The following is a 21,968-nucleotide window of genomic DNA, read 5'->3' as shown; positions in this document are numbered from 1 at the left end:
GATATTTCTTACAATGTTCCCTAAACCTCAAGTTTTTCAACTCCTGAAGAAATTAATGAAAAACTATTATGATATTATAAGATAGCTCAAATACTGCAGAGGTATGTGAAAGATTTGAAAAGGTACAAGTTATCTAATAAAAATTACTAAAGATTTATTACTTTTTCAAAATGAAGCTTTATGCAAAAAAAAGAGCATTCTCTATTTCTCAGTCAAAAAAAAATTCATCAGTGAAACATTTATTATATTCATATCTTATCAAGAAGAAACAACAAAATTGGAGAGAAACAAAGAGGTTTTATTTATTTGGAAATATCTTTTTTTTACAAAAAATAGTAGAAAAGCCTTGCAATTTCAACATTTTTAATTGCTATTAGTTGGTTTTTTACAGGCTTATCTACACATCACAGAAATGGATGAATACATAAACTAGTAAAAATAAACAAAATAACTGGACTTCAGCATGTCTAGCAAGACCACAAGCACAACGGCATGACAGGAGCTTCTCAGTACCATAAAACAGGAGAGCTGCCTGCTCTCACAGCAACACTCACATATCCCACCTTCTCTGCAGTACAGCCGGGCACAAAACCAGAGGGCAAACAGAAGGTGAAGGTGTTCGATCTACCTGATGCATCAAGCTCTCCACTTAAATCCTGTTTCTCTTCTGGTTACTTTACATTATTTAGTTAGACCTGAGTGCTAGGGACGTCCTCACCAGACATTACCAGCTTCCACAGAACAAAGCAGTCATAAGGGCACCTTCTCTCAAAAGTTGCTCATAAGAAGTAGGAGCAATAACTCCACAAAATGTGCTCTACCTTGTTCTCTGCCATGTACATGTGGGATCCCTGGCAAATGTCCTGGGAGCAGATCTCATGAAAGTTACAGAGAGGGACACCTACAACAGAGGCTTCTCTAACCTACTGAATTACAGAAAGTAAGACTAGGATGAACCATATCACCTAGTTCTTTCCTACTCTCCAGATTTCCTGCACTATTTCTTCCAATGTGGTTAGTCCTTTTTTTCCTTACATGAAGCCTCCCTTGCTTCTGTTTCATCTGTTACTTCACACTCTGTTCACGTGCACAAGAAGAGATTATTCTTGCTACTTTTCCCTCACAAGTAATGTTCTTCAGACTTTAGGTCATCCTCTCCTCTCCCCTCCGGACTCTCCCAACTGGTCCAGAGCCCAAGTGCAATGACTACAACTGAGCACCAGCTACAATGGCTACAACCTCAACAACTGAGCTGAGATTTTACTGAATGCTGATGTCATTTTCCACTTCAAAGAATGATAAAAAAAAGTATATGTGAACAACCACAATAAATATTTCTCTATCCTTGCCTACAGTAGATTAAAGTGATTTTAGAACATCGTAAATATTTTTTGACTATCAGATAAAATAGCAATACCCTTGAAATGATCGGACTTAATGGCAAATAAAATGTCTCTGTAATGTGCTGTTTGCCTATACAAGACTATCTCTATTTTCATTAATTATTATTCCTCTAATGGGAAGCTAAAAATGAGCTATACACCTCATAAAGGCAATTAACTTCAAAAACATGGTCATTAAACACATATAAGCATTTTTATTAGAGTTTGCTGATGTGCTACAGTGTCTCAGTGATTAAATGAGCATGATTTGAAAAACACAAGAATTATGTGGAACTAACATTAAAACCCAGAACTGAACCATTTTTGTAGCTGACTACACCCAAAAGCCGAAACAAGTTGCAATACAATTAATAAGTAAAGCATTTTGAAAATTGTAATAATTTCTATTATATGACCTATATGATACACCATTTGTTTCTCAAGAATTTGTTGCCTTTGAGTTTAAACATAAACCACGCATGATATGAGTTACCCAAGACTTCCTTTATCAGGCACAACTATTCTTCTTGCAAAACTTCAATAAAACAGTTTAGTTGGGAACAGTCTAGAACAGAGTTAACTCTATACTATATAGTATTCAATAAACAAAATAATTAAAACGCCAAACAATTTAACTGGTACAAAAAATACGTATCAGCTATGATGAGTAGAAAAAGCTACCCTACTAACCTTCCTTTGTGTTTTTCCATGCCACTATTTAACAAATAGCAAATAACCATTCATAATGCAATTACTATGGAAAAATGCCCTGAGATTAATTTTAATTCAATGCTATCAGCATGTGTACAAAGAAAAAGAAAAAAAAAAAAAAAGAGAGAGCACAGGAAACAAATTCTCAAGATATGCCATGCACTTCTAGGACAGTGCGATTCAAATAGTTTCACCAATGGTTCATTTAAGGTTTTATGATAAAGAAATAAAGTTGGGCAATGTTTGCTGCAACAAGCCCATGTCCAATTTGAAAACAATGGCAAAGTAATACATTTAGCAATGCTTAGAATCACAATTTATTCAAGACCGAGAAGAATAACAGAGTACTAAGTTTGCTCTTAACATATATCCAAAGGCTATAAATATCCACATGAAACTAATTATTTCCAAATGGTTTCCAAGTGTTCTCTTTCTTGGCTTCCTTTGCATTGCCTGGGTGGCATAGTAACAAATTAACATAGTGCATTGTTGGATTTTTTGCTCCGAGGCAACTCACTGATTCTAGAAGGGAATACATATCCTTACTAACTAGCTAAGAAATGAGAGAAACATAATCCTCTTTTCTTCTTAACATTATCATTGTTTTAAGAAAAAAAAAAAAAGTGTTATTTTATGTTAGTAGTGTGTGAAATTGCTGTGGGATCAAAAAGAGAGAAAATAATCTCTCCCTCTTTCATCCACCTTAGTTGATATCAAATCCAAGCATTTGACAACCTCCTTCTGTACTCTGCCTACCCCGTACCACACATGCTGTTATCCCACCTCATGGAGGGGCAAAGAGGCATAGAAAAAATAAAAGATTAATTGAATTCACAGAGGAAAACTGTGTCAGGGATAGTAGGGAACTGGACCCACTACAAACTCAAATCCTAAAAACTAGGCTAGATTTTTTTCTCCAGACAAAAGTGTAAAGAAATCACCATATCTTCTTTCACCATAGCAGCAGCAAAGGCCTCCAGAGATATAGTGGGAATGTAAAGTCTCCAGCTATCCCTGCCTGATGTACGGTCCCAGGAAAATTGGGATGGACTCCTGGCTACGCTTATACAACGTGCAAAGTAGGACAGAGAAGCAAAGAGTCAGTTCTTGTTGTACATTCTCTGTGTTGCAGGGGAAATGAGCATCTCTGTAGTAAGGCAAATGATTTCAATATTAGGTTGAGGGCTAAATAATTTACTGTGTATCACAGAATTCCCCAAAGTTCGTCAGTTATAACACAGAAATGAGCATTACCTACAACTGCTATGCACAAAAATCTAATATTCGATACATGGTTGCAAAACGTATTGGGGAGCAGAACACAGGAAGACTTCAACAAACATTGTCCTATCTCACCTTTTAAGCTCACCTTGTAGAAAAATAATGGAAGAATACTGCAACTCCTTCCATACCTAAAAATGATGTGTTCCTGATTCTCAAGCCTTCACAATCTGCAAGTAACAATCCTAAACAGGTCATGGTGCAGGAGACATCACACTTGACTGTCTCTCTGGAGGTCTTTCTTTGAACTTTTCCAATCTTCTATGGTTTAGCGTAACTTGAAAGGCTGTGGGAAGACTGATAAGCCACTTGCTGCTCTGGAGAAACAGGTCACAGACCACCTCCCCAAATGAGTACTGAAGAAGCTAAAAATACTTATTTCCGTAGGTGGGATAAACCGTGCTACACAATGTGGCTCCTTTTGACCTGACTTCCTTTTCTTCATAGAGTACTCCTTGTTTCAAGTAACAGAGCACAGATAATCTAAGATGAAGGACAGATCTGAATTGTACAGATAGCAGCTATTCCCCTAAGCCTGCCAAATCTGGCTGGAGATCTAGCAAAAAAAACCTGAAGCAGCTGAAAGGAAGCTGGAAGGAAAAAAACCACGAGGGTAGTGGAAACCTACCAGAACATATGAAAACTTCTACAGAAGTTTGACTTGATTTTGTTCCTGAAGATGGAAGGTTTCAAGGCGACTGTAAATCCCAACCTCAATACTGCAACCAAAATTATTTTAAGACTAAGTGATGTAACATTTTTGAAAAAGCATATTAATAAAATATTTTTAAGTATATTAAATATTAAAAAAACAAACAAACAAAATGCAGCAATTCTCTACACAGAGAATTTAACAGCAGCCTAATTCTCTATCTTAATTCAACTTCAGTCTTCTGCTTGCATATATAAATCAGAACTTGGATATGAAATTATAGAAAGGGAGAAACATCAGGAGTGGACAATGGAAACAATATTTTTAGCTCTTTCATGAGGTATGGCGTATCTTCCCTGCACTGCTAAGAATCAATATCCTCTCACTTCACTTGTAACTCACCAATCAGGAATTCCTTAAAGGTTTTCCTTCTCTTTCTGTCCACATATTTAGATCATGTTCTCACCTTATACGCACTCCCTTTGTGTTAGATGTACTCCTCCTCCTGCTTAACTCAGTCATGCAATCCAAATAAAGCAGCTATCTTAATCTGGAATTCAGTGTTAGCTTCCAATTTCTCTGATAATCTCCAAACAAAGTATATTAACTTAACAAGATTTCAGACCAAATGTTCATCTTTATTAATCTATACATCAGTTAATTTAAGCTGTTACAATCCTGATCTCAGGAAACACAATTTTAAAAAATACTTTTGTCCGTGTTACTGAGTTACAAGTTTCTTTTTGTGCCAGGCTGACTGATACACACACAGGTTGGATGAGATCTAAGTTATCTTCCAGATTTGAGTGTTTCAGACTCTGTAGTAACATCAAAGCATGACATCATTTTATATATTAATTAGAAACAAGAACTTGAATTGTTGATCCTACAAAATGCAGCATGATCTAAACTCCACAAGGTCAGTCATGAATCAAGGGATTAAGGGTACTCATGTTCCCCCAGGAGATTCACAACACACTGCAACTCATGGCCATAGCAGGAAGTTGCTTATTGCCATATTTGAATGACAGTCACACAGAAGTGACTCACAGCCCAGAAGGCCAACAGTACCCCGGGCTGCATCAAAAGCAGTGTGGCCAGCAGGTCGAGGGAGGTGATTCTGCCCCTCTGCTCCACTCTTGTGAGACCCCACCTAGAGTACTGCGTCCAGCTCTCTGGGTCCTCAATGTAAGAAGGACATGGAGCTGTTGGAGCGAGTCCAGAGGAGGGCCACAAAAATGAACAGAGGGATGAAGCACCTCTCTTATGAAGACAGGTTGAGAGAGTTGGGGTTGTTCAGCCTGGACAAGAGAAGGCTCCAGGGAGACCTTATTGCAGCCTTTCAGTATGCAAAGGGGACCTATAAGAAAGATGGGGACAAACTTTTTAGCAGGACCTGTTGCGATAGGACAAGGGGCAATGTTTTTAAATTAAAAGAGGGTAGATTTAGACTAGATACAAGAAAGAAATTTTTTACAATGAGGGTGGTGAAACACTGGAACAGGTTGCCCAGAGACATGGTAGATGCCCCATCCCTGGAAACAGTCAAGGTCAGGTTGGACTGGGCTCTGAGCAACCTGATCTAGTTGAAGATGTCCCTGCTCACTGCACAGGGGGTTGGAGTAGATGACCTTTAAAGGTCCCCTCCAATCCAAACTATTCTATGAAGTGATGCAATGTCAGCTACTAAGGGCTTCCTTTATGTTGAATTGTTTCCCCACACCACAACACAGGAGGTAATATGGTCTCCAAAACTGGTCTTCTGGAGCGCAATGCAGCTATTTTTATTTTAAGACCTATCATTTTTGGACTACAATGGGAACCCTACAATAATACGTAACCAAAGAAACACTTTGGCCGTAAGTCAGTTCTGTTCTACACTGACTATTATGCCATGATCATCTTAGAACAAGGAGCAATGATGACAAGACTATTTCTAACACAAGTCTGCATGGTACAGTAGTAAAAATTTCAGTTAATCATTTGAGATGTACCTCTACTAATTGAATCTCTACTATTGACAGTTTCACAAGAAGTTCTACAAAGGTACAAGTTCTCCCATGAAAGTTAGCAATATAGATGTCCTTCACAAGACTACTGCCATTTGAGATGAAAAAAACACAAAAACAAAAACCAAAAAAAAAAAAAAAAACACCAACAAAAACAAGCAAACAGAAGAACTATATGGTGCAAAACCCAAGTTCCTCAATGGCTCATAACTGAGAATAATCTCAGCAATGATGATGCTGAGCTGTGGGCTGTCCAGGAAGGACAAAGGGTTGAAGGAAAAAAAAGTTTTGGCAAACAAAAAATCTAGAATGAGGCAAAGAGAATGCAAGATATTCACTTGCAAATTTAAGGGGACTATCAAGATAAAGTCTTGTGGATTAATATCCTCAGTCTTCATTAGGGAATCCTGCATATATATATATATATATATATATATTCCATAGCAACATAAATCTATTATTAGACATTTTTGCTGCATGTAACACCCTAAAGAGCAAATCCCAAATAACCTGGTTACAAGACAATTAAATAGCAAAAACATACTGCAGTAAGGAAAATTAAGGGTCAAGATACATAGCTCCCTTCACTGCTAAGATGTAGGGGGAGGAAACAGGCTGCAGTGCAGTTATATAAGGATCAACGAAAGCAGAATTTGGCCTCAATTAGTAAAATCTCTATCATTACGACAAACTACCAAAGAGAGACATGCAAGTTACTGGAACATCTGGAACATATTCCAAGCAGTGAATAAAAATGACATAAGTGTGATGTACCGTACTGCACAGTAAAAAGGCAGCAACTCTATAGATAAAAAAGTGAGGCAGCACTTGTCCTTTTCAGTCCCATTTTCAGTTATTCAATCTTTTCCCAAAGAGACCCTTTGAGAATGCATTTTCTCCACTTTGATGTGAAACCCAGAAGCTTATAACCTCTTGCATTTACATCCATTTGACTACATTAGAGTTATTTGAGCAGGGACTAGAGGGGGAATAGGGAGACTTTTTATCCCACAACAAAAATGAGCCCAATACTCTTTCTGTTCATGGGGAACTCAAGCAACAAAAACAGGTATTTCACCTAATGATGTTAAAAGCAAGACTTGAGTTCTGTAACAAAACCAGTACTGAATTTAGGACTGAATTTGTTGGTCGGATGCAAGCAAACTTGCTGGAAAAAAATACAGCCAAGCTAATCTGAAGTGAGAGATCTTGAAGTCTGCAAAGAAATTAATCATCTGGACAATTTCTTTGACTGAGCAGACACAAAACCTACAACAATGAAGATTTTGGAGTCACATCAAGTAATTTATGAATCTTCCTTTCTGTAATTCATGCCTACTACATCTTGCAGTTTCTATCATGAACATGAAGATGAGAATATTCCTTTCCTCTTTGCCGCACTCTTTTATAAGAAATCCATGCCTGTTGGGTGTTTCCCAGGCTTCTCTTCACAGAATCACAGAATCACAGAGTGTTAGGGATTGGAAGGGACCTCAAAAGATCATCTAGTCCAATCCCCCTGCCAGAGCAGGATTCATGTCGCACAGGAACGCATCCAGGCTGGTTTTGAATGTCTCCAGAGAAGGAGACTCCACAACCTCTCTGGGCAGCCTGTTCCAGTGTTCGGTCACCCTCACCGTAAAGAAGTTTTTCCTCAAATTTAAGTGGAACCTCCTGTGTTCCAGCTTGCACCCATTGCCCCTTGTCCTGTCAAGGGATGTCACTGAGAAGAGCCTGGCTCCATCCTCATGACACTTGCCCTTTCCATATTTATAAACATTCATGAGGTCACCCCTCAGTCTCCTCTTCTCTAAGCTAAAGAGAGCCAGCTCCCTCAGCCTCTCCTCAGAAGGGAGATGTTCCACTCCCTTAATCATCTTCGTGGCTCTGCGCTGGACTCTCTCTAGCAGTTCCCTGTCCTTCTTGAACTGAGGGGCCCAGAACTGGACACAATACTCCAGATGCGGCCTCACCAGGGCAGAGTAGAGGGGGAGGAGAACCTCTCTCGACCTGCTGACCACACCCCTTCTAATACACCCCAGGATGCCATTGGCCTTCTTGGCCACAAGGGCACACTGCTGGCTCATGGTCATCCTGCTGTCCACTAGGACCCCCAGGTCCCTTTCCCCTACGCTGCTCTCCAACAGCTCTGCCCCCAACTTGTACTGGTACATGGGGTTGTTCTTGCCCAGATGCAGGACTCTACACTTGCCCTTGTTATATTTCATTAAATTTCTCCCTGCCCAACTCTCCAGCCTGTCCAGGTCTCTCTGAATGGCTGCGCAGCCTTCTGGTTGATCGGGTAGTGAGGTGCATTGTGAACTGGCTGAAGGAAAGAAGCCAGAGAGTAGTGGTCAGTGGGACAGAGTCCAGTTGGAGGTCTGTGTCTAGCGGAGTCCCTCAAGGGTCGGTACTGGGACCAGTTCTATTCAATATATTCATTAATGACTTGGATGAGGGATTAGAGTGCGCTGTCAGCAAGTTCACTGATGACACAAAACTGGGAGGAGTGGCTGACACTCCCAGTCTGACTGGTCCCAGTACTGACCCTTGAGGGACTCCACTAGACACAGGCCTCCAACTGGACTCTGTCCCATTGACCACCACTCTCTGGCTTCTTTCCTTCAGCCAGTTCACAATCCACCTCACTACCCGATCATCCACACCACACTTCCCCAGTTTAGCTGCGAGGATGCTGTGGGAGACGGCGTCAAACGCCTTACTGAAATCGAGATAGACCACATCCACAGCTTTACCATCATCTATCCACCAGGTTACATCCTCATAAAAGGCTATCAAGTTGGTTGAGCAAGACTTCCCGTTGGTGAAGCCATGCTGAGTGCCCCTAGTGATCCCCCTATCCTTGATGTGCCTAGAGACAGCACCAAGAACAAGTTGTTCCATCACCTTTCCGGGGATGGAGGTGAGGCTGACCGGTCTATAGTTACCCGGGTCCTCCTTCTTGCTCTTTTTGAAGACTGGAGTGACATTCGCTTTCCTCCAGTCCTCAGGCACCTCTCCCGTTGCCCACGACTTAGCAAAGATGATGGAGAGTGGCCTAGCAATGACTTCCGCCAGCTCCCTCAGCACCCGCGGGTGCATCCCATCAGGGCCCATGGATTTATGGACGTCCAGATTGCTTAATTGGTTCCTGATCCAGCCCTCATCTACCAAGACAGATTCCTCCTCTATCCTGACTTCTTCTGGGGCCGCAGGGGTCCGGGGCTCCTCAGGACAGCCTCCAGCAGTATAGACAGAGGCAACGAAGGCATTCAGTAACTCCGCCTTCTTTTTATCCTCTGTCTCCAGGGCCCCCACCTCATTCATCAGTGGGCCTACATTGCCTCTAGTGTTGGCTTTACCTGCAATGTATTTGAAGAAGCCCTTTCTGTTGTCCTTGACCTCTCTTGCAAGGTTTAATTCCAAGGAGGCCTTAGCTTTCCTAGTTGCCTCCCTACATCCTCTGACAACAGACTTATATTCCTCCCAAGTGGCCAGCCCCTCCTTCCATGATCTGTACACCCTCTTCTTCCACTTGAGCTTGCCCAGCAGTTCCCTGTTTAACCATGCAGGTCTCCTGGTACCCTTCCTTGACTTCCTACTTGTTGGGATGCTCTGATCTTGAGCTCGGAAGAAGCAGTCCTTGAATGCTAACCAACTATCTTGAGCCCCCTTACCTTCTAGTACCCTGTCCCATGGGATTTCCCCTAGCAATTGCTTGAAAAGGCCAAAGTTGGCCCTCCTGAAGTTCAGGGTTGCGATTCTGCTAGCTATTCTGTTCCTGCCACATGAGATCCTGAACTCTGCCATCTCATGGTCACTACAACCAAGGCTGCCCTCAACCTTCACCTCTTCAACCAGACCCTCCTTGTTAGTGAGGATCAGATCCAGCAGCGCTCCTCTCCTAGTTGGCTCATCCACCATTTGCATCAGAAAGTTATCATCAATGCACTGGAGAAACCTCCTGGACTGAGGATGGCTGGCTGAGTAGGCCTCCCAGCAAATATCAGGGTAGTTGAAATCCCCCATGACAACCAGGCCCTGTAATTGCGAGACTGCTCTCAGCTGCCTGTAGAAGGCCTCATCACCCTCCTCATCCTGATCAGGTGGCCTGTAATAGACTCACACAACAGTATCACCCCTGCCAGCCTGCCCCTTAATTCGCACCCACAAACTCTCAACTCGCTCCTGATCTGCCTCTGGACAGAACTCAATACATTCTAGCTGCTCACTCACATAAAGAGCAACTCCACCACCTCTCCTTAGCGGCCTGTCTTTCCTGAACAAGACATAGCCATCCATGACCACATTCCAGTCATGCGAGGTGTCCCACCACGTCTCTGTAATTGCCACTAGATCATAGCCCCCCGACCGAACACGGATTTCTAGCTCCTCCTGTTTATTCCCCATGCTGCGTGCATTGGTGTACAGGCATTTCAGGGAGCGAGCTGAGCACACCGATTTCACCCTAGGGGGATGGGAGGCCTCCTGGTCTACTTCAACACTAGAGCGTTGCCCCAGTGGTGCAAGCCCAGCTACTACCCCATCACCCTTCGAATCTAGTTTAAAGCTCTCCGAATGAGCCCTGCTAATTCCTGTCCCAGAACCCTTTTGACATTACGACATAAACCTTTCCCATGTATTACCATCATGCCTGGTGTCTTATAAAACCAGCCATTATCAAAGAACCCAAAGCCCTGCCTGTAGCACCAGTCTCATAGCCAGGCAATAATAGAGAGAATCCTACTATTCCATCCCACGTCATCACCTGAAAATGGAAGCATTTTCAGCTTTAAGCAATGTAAGGCCACAAGTTAACATTTACTAAATTATGAATAACTGAGATACTTTATCTGAATCATGTTCCTAAACCAGCGGCAATAAATGCATTAATGCAGTAAGACTATGATCTGCAGTGTTACAAGCAAGTAAGTATCCAAAGGGGTGGTTCATCAAGGAAAAAGTACTGGGAAGGCATTTACAACCACTAGGTTCTGGTTGAACTTACATGGCAAGAATAATATCATCACAGAATTATTCTGGTTGGAAGGGACCTCGGGATGTCTCTATTCCAACCTCCTGCTCTAAGCAGGTTCAACAGCAAACTCAGACTAAGTTTGCTCAGGGCTTTGCCCAATTAGTTTTTGAAAACCTCCAGGGATGGAGATTCCACTGTGAAAAGTTCACGGTCTCATCAACAGGACTCAAACTGAGCAAAGAAGTGACATTTGACACAACATAAATTTACCCACTAAGTTTTGTGGCATAGAATAGGCTAATTAACCTCCTCCTAGCACATCAGTGCCTTTGATTTATTTATTCTCTTTGCACTTCCAGGACACCACCGTGCTCTTAGTGCCTTTTTACAGGTACAGAATTAAGGATCAGAGAGATTGTCATTGACAGATTGAGTGAGAGTTAGGTGCCTAAATAATTTTAAAAAATCCTGCGCTAAGCATCTTGTTCAAGGTCGCAGAGGATGCAATAGGAAAAGAATAAAAATGAGCCTCCTTCATCTGTAGGAGGCTGAAGGAAAGTGAACCACTTCAGTGACCACTGAATGAAAGACTAACCTCGTTCTTTCTCCCTCTTCACATCACAAAGAAAAGATATGGCATGAAAACGTGGCAGAGTTGAATATATTCAGGATATTCAGTCCAAGATCTCATTTCGTATCACAATCTGATTTCCTACAGCAACTCTTCTTGTTCTCCATTCTATTACTTGGTAAACAATAAAATTACCTGTGGGTAAGTATTTCACTGCTGCAAGTGCCAAAGTTCTTAAGGAGGTTTTAGGCTATTGTAGCATGCAAAGAGAAAAAAAAACTCCTTAGCAGACCTCTCTGAAAAAGAAGAGGATTTTTTTTTTTAATTCAAAAAATGCCATTCCTTTTTGCCACTTTTTGTTAACTGACCAGAAAAAAGGAATCAATTTTCATGAAAGTATCTGTAAAAAAGTTCATTCTGTTAAGACAAAAAAAAAATCAACTGTTGAATTATAAATGAATAATTTTCATCTAAATCTCAAAATTTTCAAACATCGAGAAATGGCACACAGAGGCACTGCAAGCCACTCGCCTATGTATGGAACAGAGAGGAGACTGGTTATGCAGATGGGCCATGGGCCAGTGGCTACACAAGCCAATATACAAAAAGAAGAGGAGCAACAATCCCCATGGAAGGTAACAGTAGCTGTAGAATGGATATGCTTACTCTGTTTCCTGAAGAGACTAAAATTGGGTTCAGTTTTCCTAACCCTTGCAAAATAATTTGTATGATTTATATGCATATACAAAGATATTGAAGAGAAGGAAGAAAGCTAACTTTGGGCTCTAATGATGGTATTTAGACAAACTGTAAAAAGTGAATTGAGAGAATGATTAACAGTCTTTAATATTTTCAAAATTTTTAGATTAGTTTCAGAACTTTGATTAAACATATCTTTTAGACTTAGTTCTTCACTTTCCTCCTCATTTTAGAAAGTCTCTAAACTTCTTTGGTATTTTTTTTCCCCACAGTTGCAGACACAGTTAGGCATACTCAAATGCATGGCCTCCTGGTCTTCATCTCCTGACCAAGACAAGGAATCTGTTGCTTGAATCATCTCACAGGTTCTGAACACATGTTATATTACTTTGTACGTGTCTTTCATTTTGAAGTATAAGAAAACCAAAAAAAGACCAGACGATGAGCTGGTACAAGGCAGACAAGTCTTCTGAATTGAGAGGAACTTTGCTGATTGATACCAGCTGACAATCTGGCCCAACATGATGACCCAAGAACATTTGCTTTATAAACAACCCACTTGCTCTGCCAGGAACAGACACAGTTTTCAAATGGATGCACTGGACTGCAAAGCCACTAGAGATTATGGTAAAATTAAACATGTTTTAATGTTTTTTCTGTCAAGAAAGTCATAATCATGAAGGATTTAAGTATTTTCATTCTCTTCTTTTGCACTACCTTTGCTAAGATTCATTTCTTGAATACATCTGAGTCAGCCAAAAGAAGAAAAAAAAAAGAAAAAAGTGTATCAGGTCAACTTACTTTCAAGCAAGATCACAAAAGCTTATGCAACTGGCTAGCTATGGCAATGATATCAACCATATGATAAAATACATCTTGGATCTACCAAAGATAAAACCCAGAGGCTCTACAGCAACTTAGGGTGTGTACCATGTGTGCTTTAACCCCATGTCAACTTTCCATTGAAATCCATTCCTAAGTATGACACGGTGTTACAAAGTATCATGTTATTCATCCACTTTTTCCTGGATTCTCAAACTCTGAGCAACCCTAGAGCATTTCCCAGAAAGTTGTTAACTTTTAACCTATCCCTTTGGAGAGGTCATTTCAAACAACTGCAATGGCGTAGCTATGGATAACTTCACAAGACAGACCAGTATCTCACTTCCCTAAATTATCTTTCTGGGTTCTTCTGGTGGTGGTGGATGTTACCCTTGCTAAATCAAAATAGTCAAATCTTCATTAAACCATTCAGATTCCATGAATTTATTATTAGAAAATAAAACTAAAATTATATGGATTATAATGATTTACACAGAGCAGAGGATCTATGAGGATGACAAAGATCAAAAAGAACTAAGACTTATCAAAAGAATCCCTTCAGCAAATATGTATCACAATAACTGGATTAGAAAGAATTTGCCAGCATGAGCACATAAGCTTGGCTAACATTTTGATGACAAAAAGTTGAGCTCCAGTGGTCTGTTGTGCATATTTGTGTTCCTGTGAGCCTGCCTGCAGCTAGGAACACTGTGAGGGAGGAGAGGAGGGGGAAGGATAGCTGTCCCACACTTGACTGGCTCTTTTTCTTCTCAGCACTGTTCACTTTCTACTCCTGAACAACTATCAACAGTACCCCAGTAATTTCCTACTTGATCTTTCCCCACTTTGAAGAGTTAACAGGTAGTTTGTGTCATCCTTGATTAGCAAATGCATTCTGCCCCTCTCCCGTCTCCTAGCATCCCAATTTCCAAGGCAAAAAGTAACATCCAGGTCACTCACCCCTAACATCTGATGCAAATAATAATACTCCAGCCCTTTATAATAGAGCAGGAAGGTTTTCCAGAAGAGCCATCCGTTGAGGGAGAGCCAGAAAAACTAAAACGAAACAGAAACAAGAGACTGTAAGTGAAAAGTTACATGTACAAACTTTTCAGTGTTGATTTCATTCATAAAACTCATATGCCTGTAGTTTCATAAACATTTTTAAACGGAACGGGAAAACAAACTTCAAGCATTTAGAATAAAATATTTTTAAAATATTAAAAGGAATAGCCACTATGTGAGAAATTTGTCCTTACACTGAACTTCACAAAACTTTACCTTTGTAACTTAAGGCTACTGAGAGCTGGCGAAGCCCTCAGCATACTCCAGATCTTTAGTTAGTGTAGTTAAAGACTCAAAGAATAAAAAACAGCAACAAAGAGACACGTACAAAGGCAGGACGAACTTGACCTCCAAGAAGAAGCATCTTCCATACACACACACCCCCAAACTTTCCCAAAGAGGCTCTAACAAAGAGCACACACACGTACAACGTGTGCCGAGTCCCAGCAGGACACGGCTGCCCGCATTGTCCCCGGGCCGCGGCACACGCGTGTACCTCTGCCAGCCGCACACCGGCACGGGGCACATCCCCGCCACCGACATCCCGGCCGGCCTCCTGCCCCCGGGCACGGCTGGGACCTCCTGCACCGGGCCAGGGGCGAGCCTGCGAACCGCCCCGACCCCCGGGGCTCCTGGGTGCCCCGCCGAGCCAGCCGCCACCCGGGCCGGCCCTGCACCCCCGCGCCCACCGCTCCAGCCTTCCCCGCAGGTCAGATCCCACCGAGGGGACCCCCCGCCCCCGGGGGTAGCCCCCTACCAGAAAGAGGTGTTTGCTCCCCTCATTGGCCAGCCAGCTCCTCCAGGACAGAGCCATGGTGCGGGGCAGGACCCGGGGAGGTGGGAGGGGGGGGGCGACGGGCGGGCGAGCCCTCCTTTTCAGCTGGGCTGAGCTGGTCCTCCCCTCTCCCCACCCCTCACCCCCCGCCCTGTCTTCCGGCCGCCGGGTGTTGCGCTCCGGCCCCGCCGCACTGCGCTCCAACCCCCCGGACCCGCCGGGCTCCAACCCCCGCGGTCCCGCTGGGCTCCAACACCACCCCTCCCCCCCGGTCCCGCCGCACCGCGCTCCAACCCCCCCGGTCCCGCCGGGTTCCAACCCCCCGGCCCCGCCGCGCCGGGCTCCCACACCCTCCCCGGCCCGCTGCGGCCCCGGGCGCTGCCCCTTTGTCTGCCGCCGTCCCCCCATTCGTGCGCGGCGCTGCCCGCGGGGCTCCCCCGGGACCGGGGTGGAGGCACCGGGGGAGGCGGTTGGCAGGGGCCACCCCCGAAGGGGCTCTGGGTCGCCAGTGCTTCTGTCCCGGAGGGATGTGGCCGGCTCCTCGCATCCCCCCACCTTGAAAAGCTCATTTCCCCACGGGGAAACCCGTGACACAAAAGGCAGGAGGGAGTGGGGGAGCAGCCGTGCATGCAAGTGTAGTGCAATTTTAGGGGAAAACAAAAGGCTGTCCAAGAAACTACTGTTGGGCTGTACATAAGGTCCTCGAAAGCTGGGAAGGGCCAGGTTGTGCTGTTACAAGTTTGATCCTGCTCCATCAGGTGTCCCGGGGGGAACTGGAAGCGCCAGCCTGCTGTGCCCGGCACAAAGCAACAAGCGTGCAGGCACTGCGGGTGTGTAACCGTAAGTCAGCCCCAAGAAAGGGTGCTATGGGCACCTCCACATCCACAGTGTCCTGAGTTCTGATTGCTACGCTTTGCAACCAGTCTGCTTTTTGTGGTGCTCTTCATGTTTGCTTTGGGGTGGGTTGGTGTTTTTTTTTTGGAGGGGGAGTTGCAACGGATACTGATTTTTATATTAAGAAAAAGCTTTAAAAAAAACCCTTGTTGCTAACAGCTTTTAAATACAACACCCTCATGAGTCACCAGGGGAGCTTCCACTCTAAACCCGGCACTGTGGTGCACAGGGCTGCTCCTTGAGATAGCAGCAGCAATGACAGCTGGCAGCAAAGCAAGGCTGTTTTTCGAGGAGATGCCAAGTCCAAGGAAAATGCCGAGAAGTCTCGTCCAGTCCCGCTTGAGCTGGCTGGCTTTCTCTTACAGCTGGGAAAGCTGCCATTTTTTGTGTTCCTCATGAGCCACATACCAAGGGTCTGGAGAAAATCGGGAGGAAGCTAAGTACCATCTTTCTCCAGTTCCGTGTAAAGATGGAGGGAATGTCTGACCCACATGTGGCCCTAAGCATAAAGAGTATGAGTAGGGTATGGCTCCTATGAAACTCAGCTGGGGGTATTTTGGCTGCAGCAGGAGCCCTGTCTCAGAAAGTGGCAGGATTTCTGCGGCTTATGAGGTGCCAGGTGAAATTTTGGAGCAGCAGGACAGAGGATTATAGCTATTTTATATCATCAAATAGCACTAAAAGGAGAACTAGTGAAAGGGAAAATACATATTTTGAATTTAAGACTCACCAGACCATAGTTTGATGTCAAAGCTGCTCTAACAGCAGAATAGTATAGTTTATTTATCTTGTTTGCTATTTCCATTCACTTCCTCATTTCTGTTGGAATGTAAAGAGGAATGGAAGCTGCTTACAGAGAACCAGATGACGAAACTTCTCTAGACAAGCATGTCAAAGCTGGAATGACAGAAGATAAAACTTCTAGGATATGTCAGGCCTAATAACATGGGGCCTTGGCCAAAGCTGAAGCCTCAGCAAGCACAAACAAAACCAAAACAACTTGCTCATGCCGTATGCTCTACTTCAAAATACCCTTAGAAATGTCTCTGAAAATCAGCTTATGCAGGATCTGACTGCCCACTCACATGAAGCTGATGACTCATGAGCCAGCGACTGTACTTCACTGCCCACTTACCAAGCGCCGTGATGCGTGTGGAATACATGACTCATGCTCTGGTCGACATTGGATCCTACATCATATCTAGGTACAGGGCAAGGAGAGCGTTTTTGTAGAAAACATCCCCTTTTTCTTTCTGCCTGGAAACAACAAAAGGTTTTGAATCAGTATCCCAAGAAGAGGCTGGCAGAGACCAGTGTCCCACTAAAACAACTTCCTACATAGAAAAGGCTGCATTTGCAGGTGGCTAAATCATGCCTTCCAAGAGGCCTCTGGAAGTTTTCTGTCTTCTTTCTCTGTTTTTAAACTCTCACAGATGTATGTGAGCATGTGTTTTAAACTGCTTGGTAAGACCACTCAGAATTGGCCATACATACTAGTTATAATCTGCATAATTAGAAAAGTTATAACGTGACTCTCAAACATCATTTGAGCACCAGTTCATCTCTTCTCTGCTTGCTGAACATCCATTCTCCAGTTATGACAATCTTTGTGCTTCGTCCTACCAGCTGGACAGACCACTGTCAGTCCCTTTTAGAGACTGAGCACATACTGTCTCTGATAACATTGCTTCTACCTCCTCAGCGAAGTCACCCTGACTGCACGCTCACCTTCCAAGTCTACTTCCTGTCAACATCCGCTACCCTCAAATCTACTCTCCCAACACTTATTCAGGTACTTTACAACACTGCTGAGCATTGTAGTTATTGTTACAGACATGGCTTCAAAGATTTCTGGTGCTGAAATTTTGCTTATGTACCTGAAAGTGATCCAGAGTCAAATCACCTAAAGTCCTAGGTGTCTCCATCTCTCAGCATATCACGATTATCCTGCAAGTTCCCACAGTGACTGCGTATGTGGTGAGCACAACACTGTGTCCTTCCAGTCTGGGGAGCGATCCAGGCACCCCGCCTTCTGCTCTGTTGCAATCTAGATTTAGGCAGACAGGCCCTTAAATTCTGCCTGCATCCCTAAGGGGCTTGATCCAGTGTGCGTTCTCAGGAGGATTTACCCTTAACACTGAGCTCATGGGAGGAGGGGGAAATGTGGGCACCAATTTCATTAGAGAGAACAGGAAAAGTGCAGTTTCTGCATAATAGCTGAGTGATTAGAGCACTTGCCCAACAGTGGGAGAGCTGGACCTTTCTCAAAAAACTGAAGCCATTGCATTCACATCCCAGGGAAGTTTCCTAACCACTGCCCTTCACCGGGGTCAAGGAAGGAAACAATCTCCAAGTGAGCCACTGTGCAGGCAGGAATGCAAGAGAGAGAGGTCAAAGAAAATCAGAAAGGGATGCTGACCAAGCGGTAACAGCATACATCTAAGGAAGGGAGAGGATCATCTAGGAAAAGGAGATTTGGGATGCTAGTTCATGTTTTGTTTCCATTGGAAGAAAAATTGTGGAGCACATTTCAAAATTCAAAATGCTCAGGAGAAAACTGCAGTCACAGAAGAAAACAGAAACAGAAAGGTTTCCCCACAAATGAACTTCTTGTATTTCTTAGAAACTTTCTCATTAAACTTAAGCTACATGCTGTTAGCCTTTAGAATTTTTCCTATAACTCTAGTGTGTATTCACAACATAAGGGTAAAATAGCAATCAAAATGTGTATCAGTCTTAAGATCTGTGCCATGTGAGTAATATCCTGTGCGATGGCGTATGGCTTTTATGGTATAACATGTCGTGTCATTTCTTTCCTTTTTTGAAACTGGATCGATCTTTACATTTGCTGCATACCACAAGCTTGCTTTCTTGTATGCTCCCTGATGGACTCGGAGGCCTCCCTAGGGTGAAATGCTTCTCCAGATTTGGGTGACAGCCAAGTTTATTAATTGCAATGAAGCTGCAGTGATTAATGGTAATGCATTATTTACTGCTGCCGTAGTGTCTGGGAGTGTTAGGCATGGCCTGGGCCCACACTTTACCTTACCAGAAGAGTAAAGTTTATGCTGAGAGACTTCAAATGGAAAGTCAGACAACGACAGATTGAGATCTGATCCTCGATTCTCGTAGACACAGCAAAACGGGCAGCAAGGCACGAGTGCACTGGTAGCATTAGCAGGCTGTGTTTTGCTTCTGTTGAAACTCCCTCCTAAACCAAGCCGCTGCTTGGCTCCATGCTACAAGTTCAAAAATATGACAGGAGGCTCATACAGTATTTTGTCCTCAAATAACCTCCTACACATTCCTGGTTCAAACAAGAAAGATAGCATGACAGCTCCAACACACGGCAACATCGTTCATCACGAAAGAATGCAGTCACATAGCACATGGGGAAAATGTGTATAATAAATACAGCTGGAGTGCATTCTGTGACAATTTGAGAGAAATGTCAGTTATATTTATTTTTCCAACTGTTTGTAAGATTTTCTTGAACACTTATTACAGAATTGAACCACATACCTACAGATCATTAACACGCAGCATCTTGTACCTTCTAAAAGGTTTTAGGTCCAATCCATCTTCCACTGAATTTATGGACCTTTCCTTGATTTTGCTATGAGTGGGGACCAGGTCTGAGAATAGTACAAGGCTTAAAACGTATATTACATTGATTTTAGAGGTTAAAGGAACTATTATATTCCTCCAAACTGGCATTCCAGAAATTCTCAACCCATTTTTTCTGTATTTGGCCAATCAACTCTGTTTGAGCTTGAGCAGTTCTTTAAACAAAAAAATTGGTAGCCTTATTTTAAAATCTTTGAAGATGGTAATAAACACAACCTACCAAGCTAAATGATCCCTTAATTCATTATTCTTTGCTTGCTTTTTTTTTTTTTTTTTTTTTTTTGGATGCACTGTATTTTTAGACCAAACAGCACTAAAACCATTTTGGAAGCACTGGCATTATCATGTATTTTGCTGTTACATGGAAATGAATCTACCCCAAGAAATCCCTTTTCTTTTCAGTTTTGTATAACTGACTATTAAGTCACCTTTTAACCTTTTTCCTGTTTAACTGAATAGACCGAGCATTTAGTTCTTAATTCTTCCCTCCAAGACAAGTTTTCCAGAGTTGGAGGGATTTTAGTAGACATTTCGTCTTCTTTTTTGAAGAGGAAACCCCTTCTTTTTATACAACAGTCCAAAACCAGGCTCACTAATATTTTAGGTAGGAGTACAAGTATCTTAGTACATTACAGGATACTCCTCTGCTTATATGCCAAGTTACTGTGTTTGCCAATTTAGCAACAGCACTGCACTGAAGATTATTAATGCTTCCAGACCATGAATAAAAGCTATTGAACAGAGCTGGTGTGGAAAAAAAGTTACTGAACAATCACACTAGCACGCTACTACTGAATAATAATCCCTTGTGATACGCACTTAATAAAAAAGTGATATCCTTCAAAGAGAGGCCAGAACTTTAGTGGAATGATTGATAACTGAGTCTTGGAACAATCCATGAAATAAGTAAAAACTGGGCAAGAAATGCTTCATATCAGCACAGTCACTTCACAGGTAGAAGGGAAGAGGTGGTTAAGAGTACACAGCAATAATTTAAGAGAAGAAATAAAACATTCTGTTAGATCTCCAGTAGCTTGCATCCCAAGGTGACATAGTGCATACTAACATTGTGCCAGGGCATCCTGATTCAGTGCCAGGACACAAAGGTCAGTGCCAAATAATCTGCAGTATCCAAGTTTCCCAGGGGGCTCATCGAGAACACGTCAGAGCCGGTTAACTGAAAAATTTTAAACAATTACAGTACAAACTGCAGCTCTTACAGTTTACAGAGCATAGTTTACAGAAACTCTTAAAGTCTACAGTACAAGATCCAACAACATGCTTATGCAAGCATCATAAATATCAACATTGAGTAAACACTCATAATTCTCCAGTTCTTGGAAAAACTATTTTCCTCGGAAGAGTATAAAGTTGAAAGCATCAAGACTGCAGTTCCTAGAGATTGGCACATTCTTCTGCATTAACTCTGCCAAAGTGGTGTTTGCACTCTTACTACGAAGTTAGCGGGGCAGGAAAAAAATTGGAAAGGCAAGGGCAAAGGAGGGCACGAAGCTAACAAAGGAGCTCTGAGAACTAAAGCTGACTTTTATCCATGATCAAAAAAAAAGTAAAATCAGGAAAGCACTTTAGATACAGCAAGATAAAAAGTGACCAAATTTTGGTCAGATATCCCAGATACTAGAAATTCCCACCTGAGGAAGAGTTCCTTCTTTGTCTGTTCACATTGTCACATCTCAGAATCCTCTTATAAAAGTGCCTCGGCTAACTTCATTACTCTTATTTAGTCTGGGGTTACATTTGTCTTTGTAAAACTTGCTCAAATCACTCATGTAGACTACTTCTATAGAAGTTCACTGCTGCCTTCTCATTTGAGAAAGAAATTCCCATGGGAATGCAGAAAAGAGCTATTCAAATATTTCTCCCCTAATTACTCTGTCTTAAAAAGTTTGCCTTCTGAAAGATGCCTTTAGGCTGCGTTCAAGATATGTCTTGCTGCCTGTACAGCTAGGGAATCTAAAGTGCAATACATGCGATTGCCAGAGATATGAAAATCTCCACGTGCCCATGTGCAGATGAAAGGTTGTAACAGCACCAGGGAAAAAAAAAAACAAAACAACAAAAGAAAAACACTTAAGCAATGACTGGAACCTGCCAGGCCAGTAGTACAAACTTAAGGAAGAAAAGTTGACTGTGCCATACAGCAGCACTTGCCGAGGAGTTGAGGAGTAGAGCAAATATGATGAAAGAGCAAGACCTGCTTAGCTTGGAGAGAAATGGTGGTATGGCATTCAGTCAGACAAAGCAACTACAGTTGGCAGTAAAAGTGTAAACACTAACGAGGGAAAGCACTCTACCACTCTTCAAATAAAGGGGAACACCAGTACGTGAATAAATACTTATACCCTGTTCATGATTAAATTTAGCCTGGAAACTAGACGAGGTGCAGCGAAGTGCTGGAACAGCTTTCCAGTGAGAGTGGTGGGAAAAAAAAAGGAACTTGTTAAATATTAGAGCTCTGTTGTTTTATGAAAAGGACTGTAC

General features: G+C 42.7%; 1 protein-coding gene across 1 annotated transcript in view; it reads right to left on the bottom strand.

The window, feature by feature from the left end:
* NOX4 (NADPH oxidase 4) overlaps nucleotides 1-15,001 on the bottom strand; it is a 116,064-nt gene extending 101,063 nt beyond the window's left edge. The window contains exons 1-2 of the mRNA XM_068422814.1: nucleotides 14,928-15,001; nucleotides 14,066-14,161 (exon numbers count right to left, since the gene is read on the bottom strand). Of these exons, the coding sequence (XP_068278915.1) occupies nucleotides 14,066-14,161; nucleotides 14,928-14,984 (153 nt within the window). The 5' untranslated portion in view covers nucleotides 14,985-15,001. The remainder of the gene's footprint in view (nucleotides 1-14,065; nucleotides 14,162-14,927) is intronic.
* Between the last annotated feature and the right edge of the window lie 6,967 nt (nucleotides 15,002-21,968).

This window comes from Nyctibius grandis, chromosome 2, assembly GCF_013368605.1.
Source record: "Nyctibius grandis isolate bNycGra1 chromosome 2, bNycGra1.pri, whole genome shotgun sequence".
NCBI classification, from domain to species: Eukaryota; Metazoa; Chordata; class Aves; order Nyctibiiformes; family Nyctibiidae; genus Nyctibius; species Nyctibius grandis.
The sequence above is the reverse complement of the archived record's forward strand: the minus strand, read 5'-3'. Positions and strand labels throughout refer to the sequence as shown.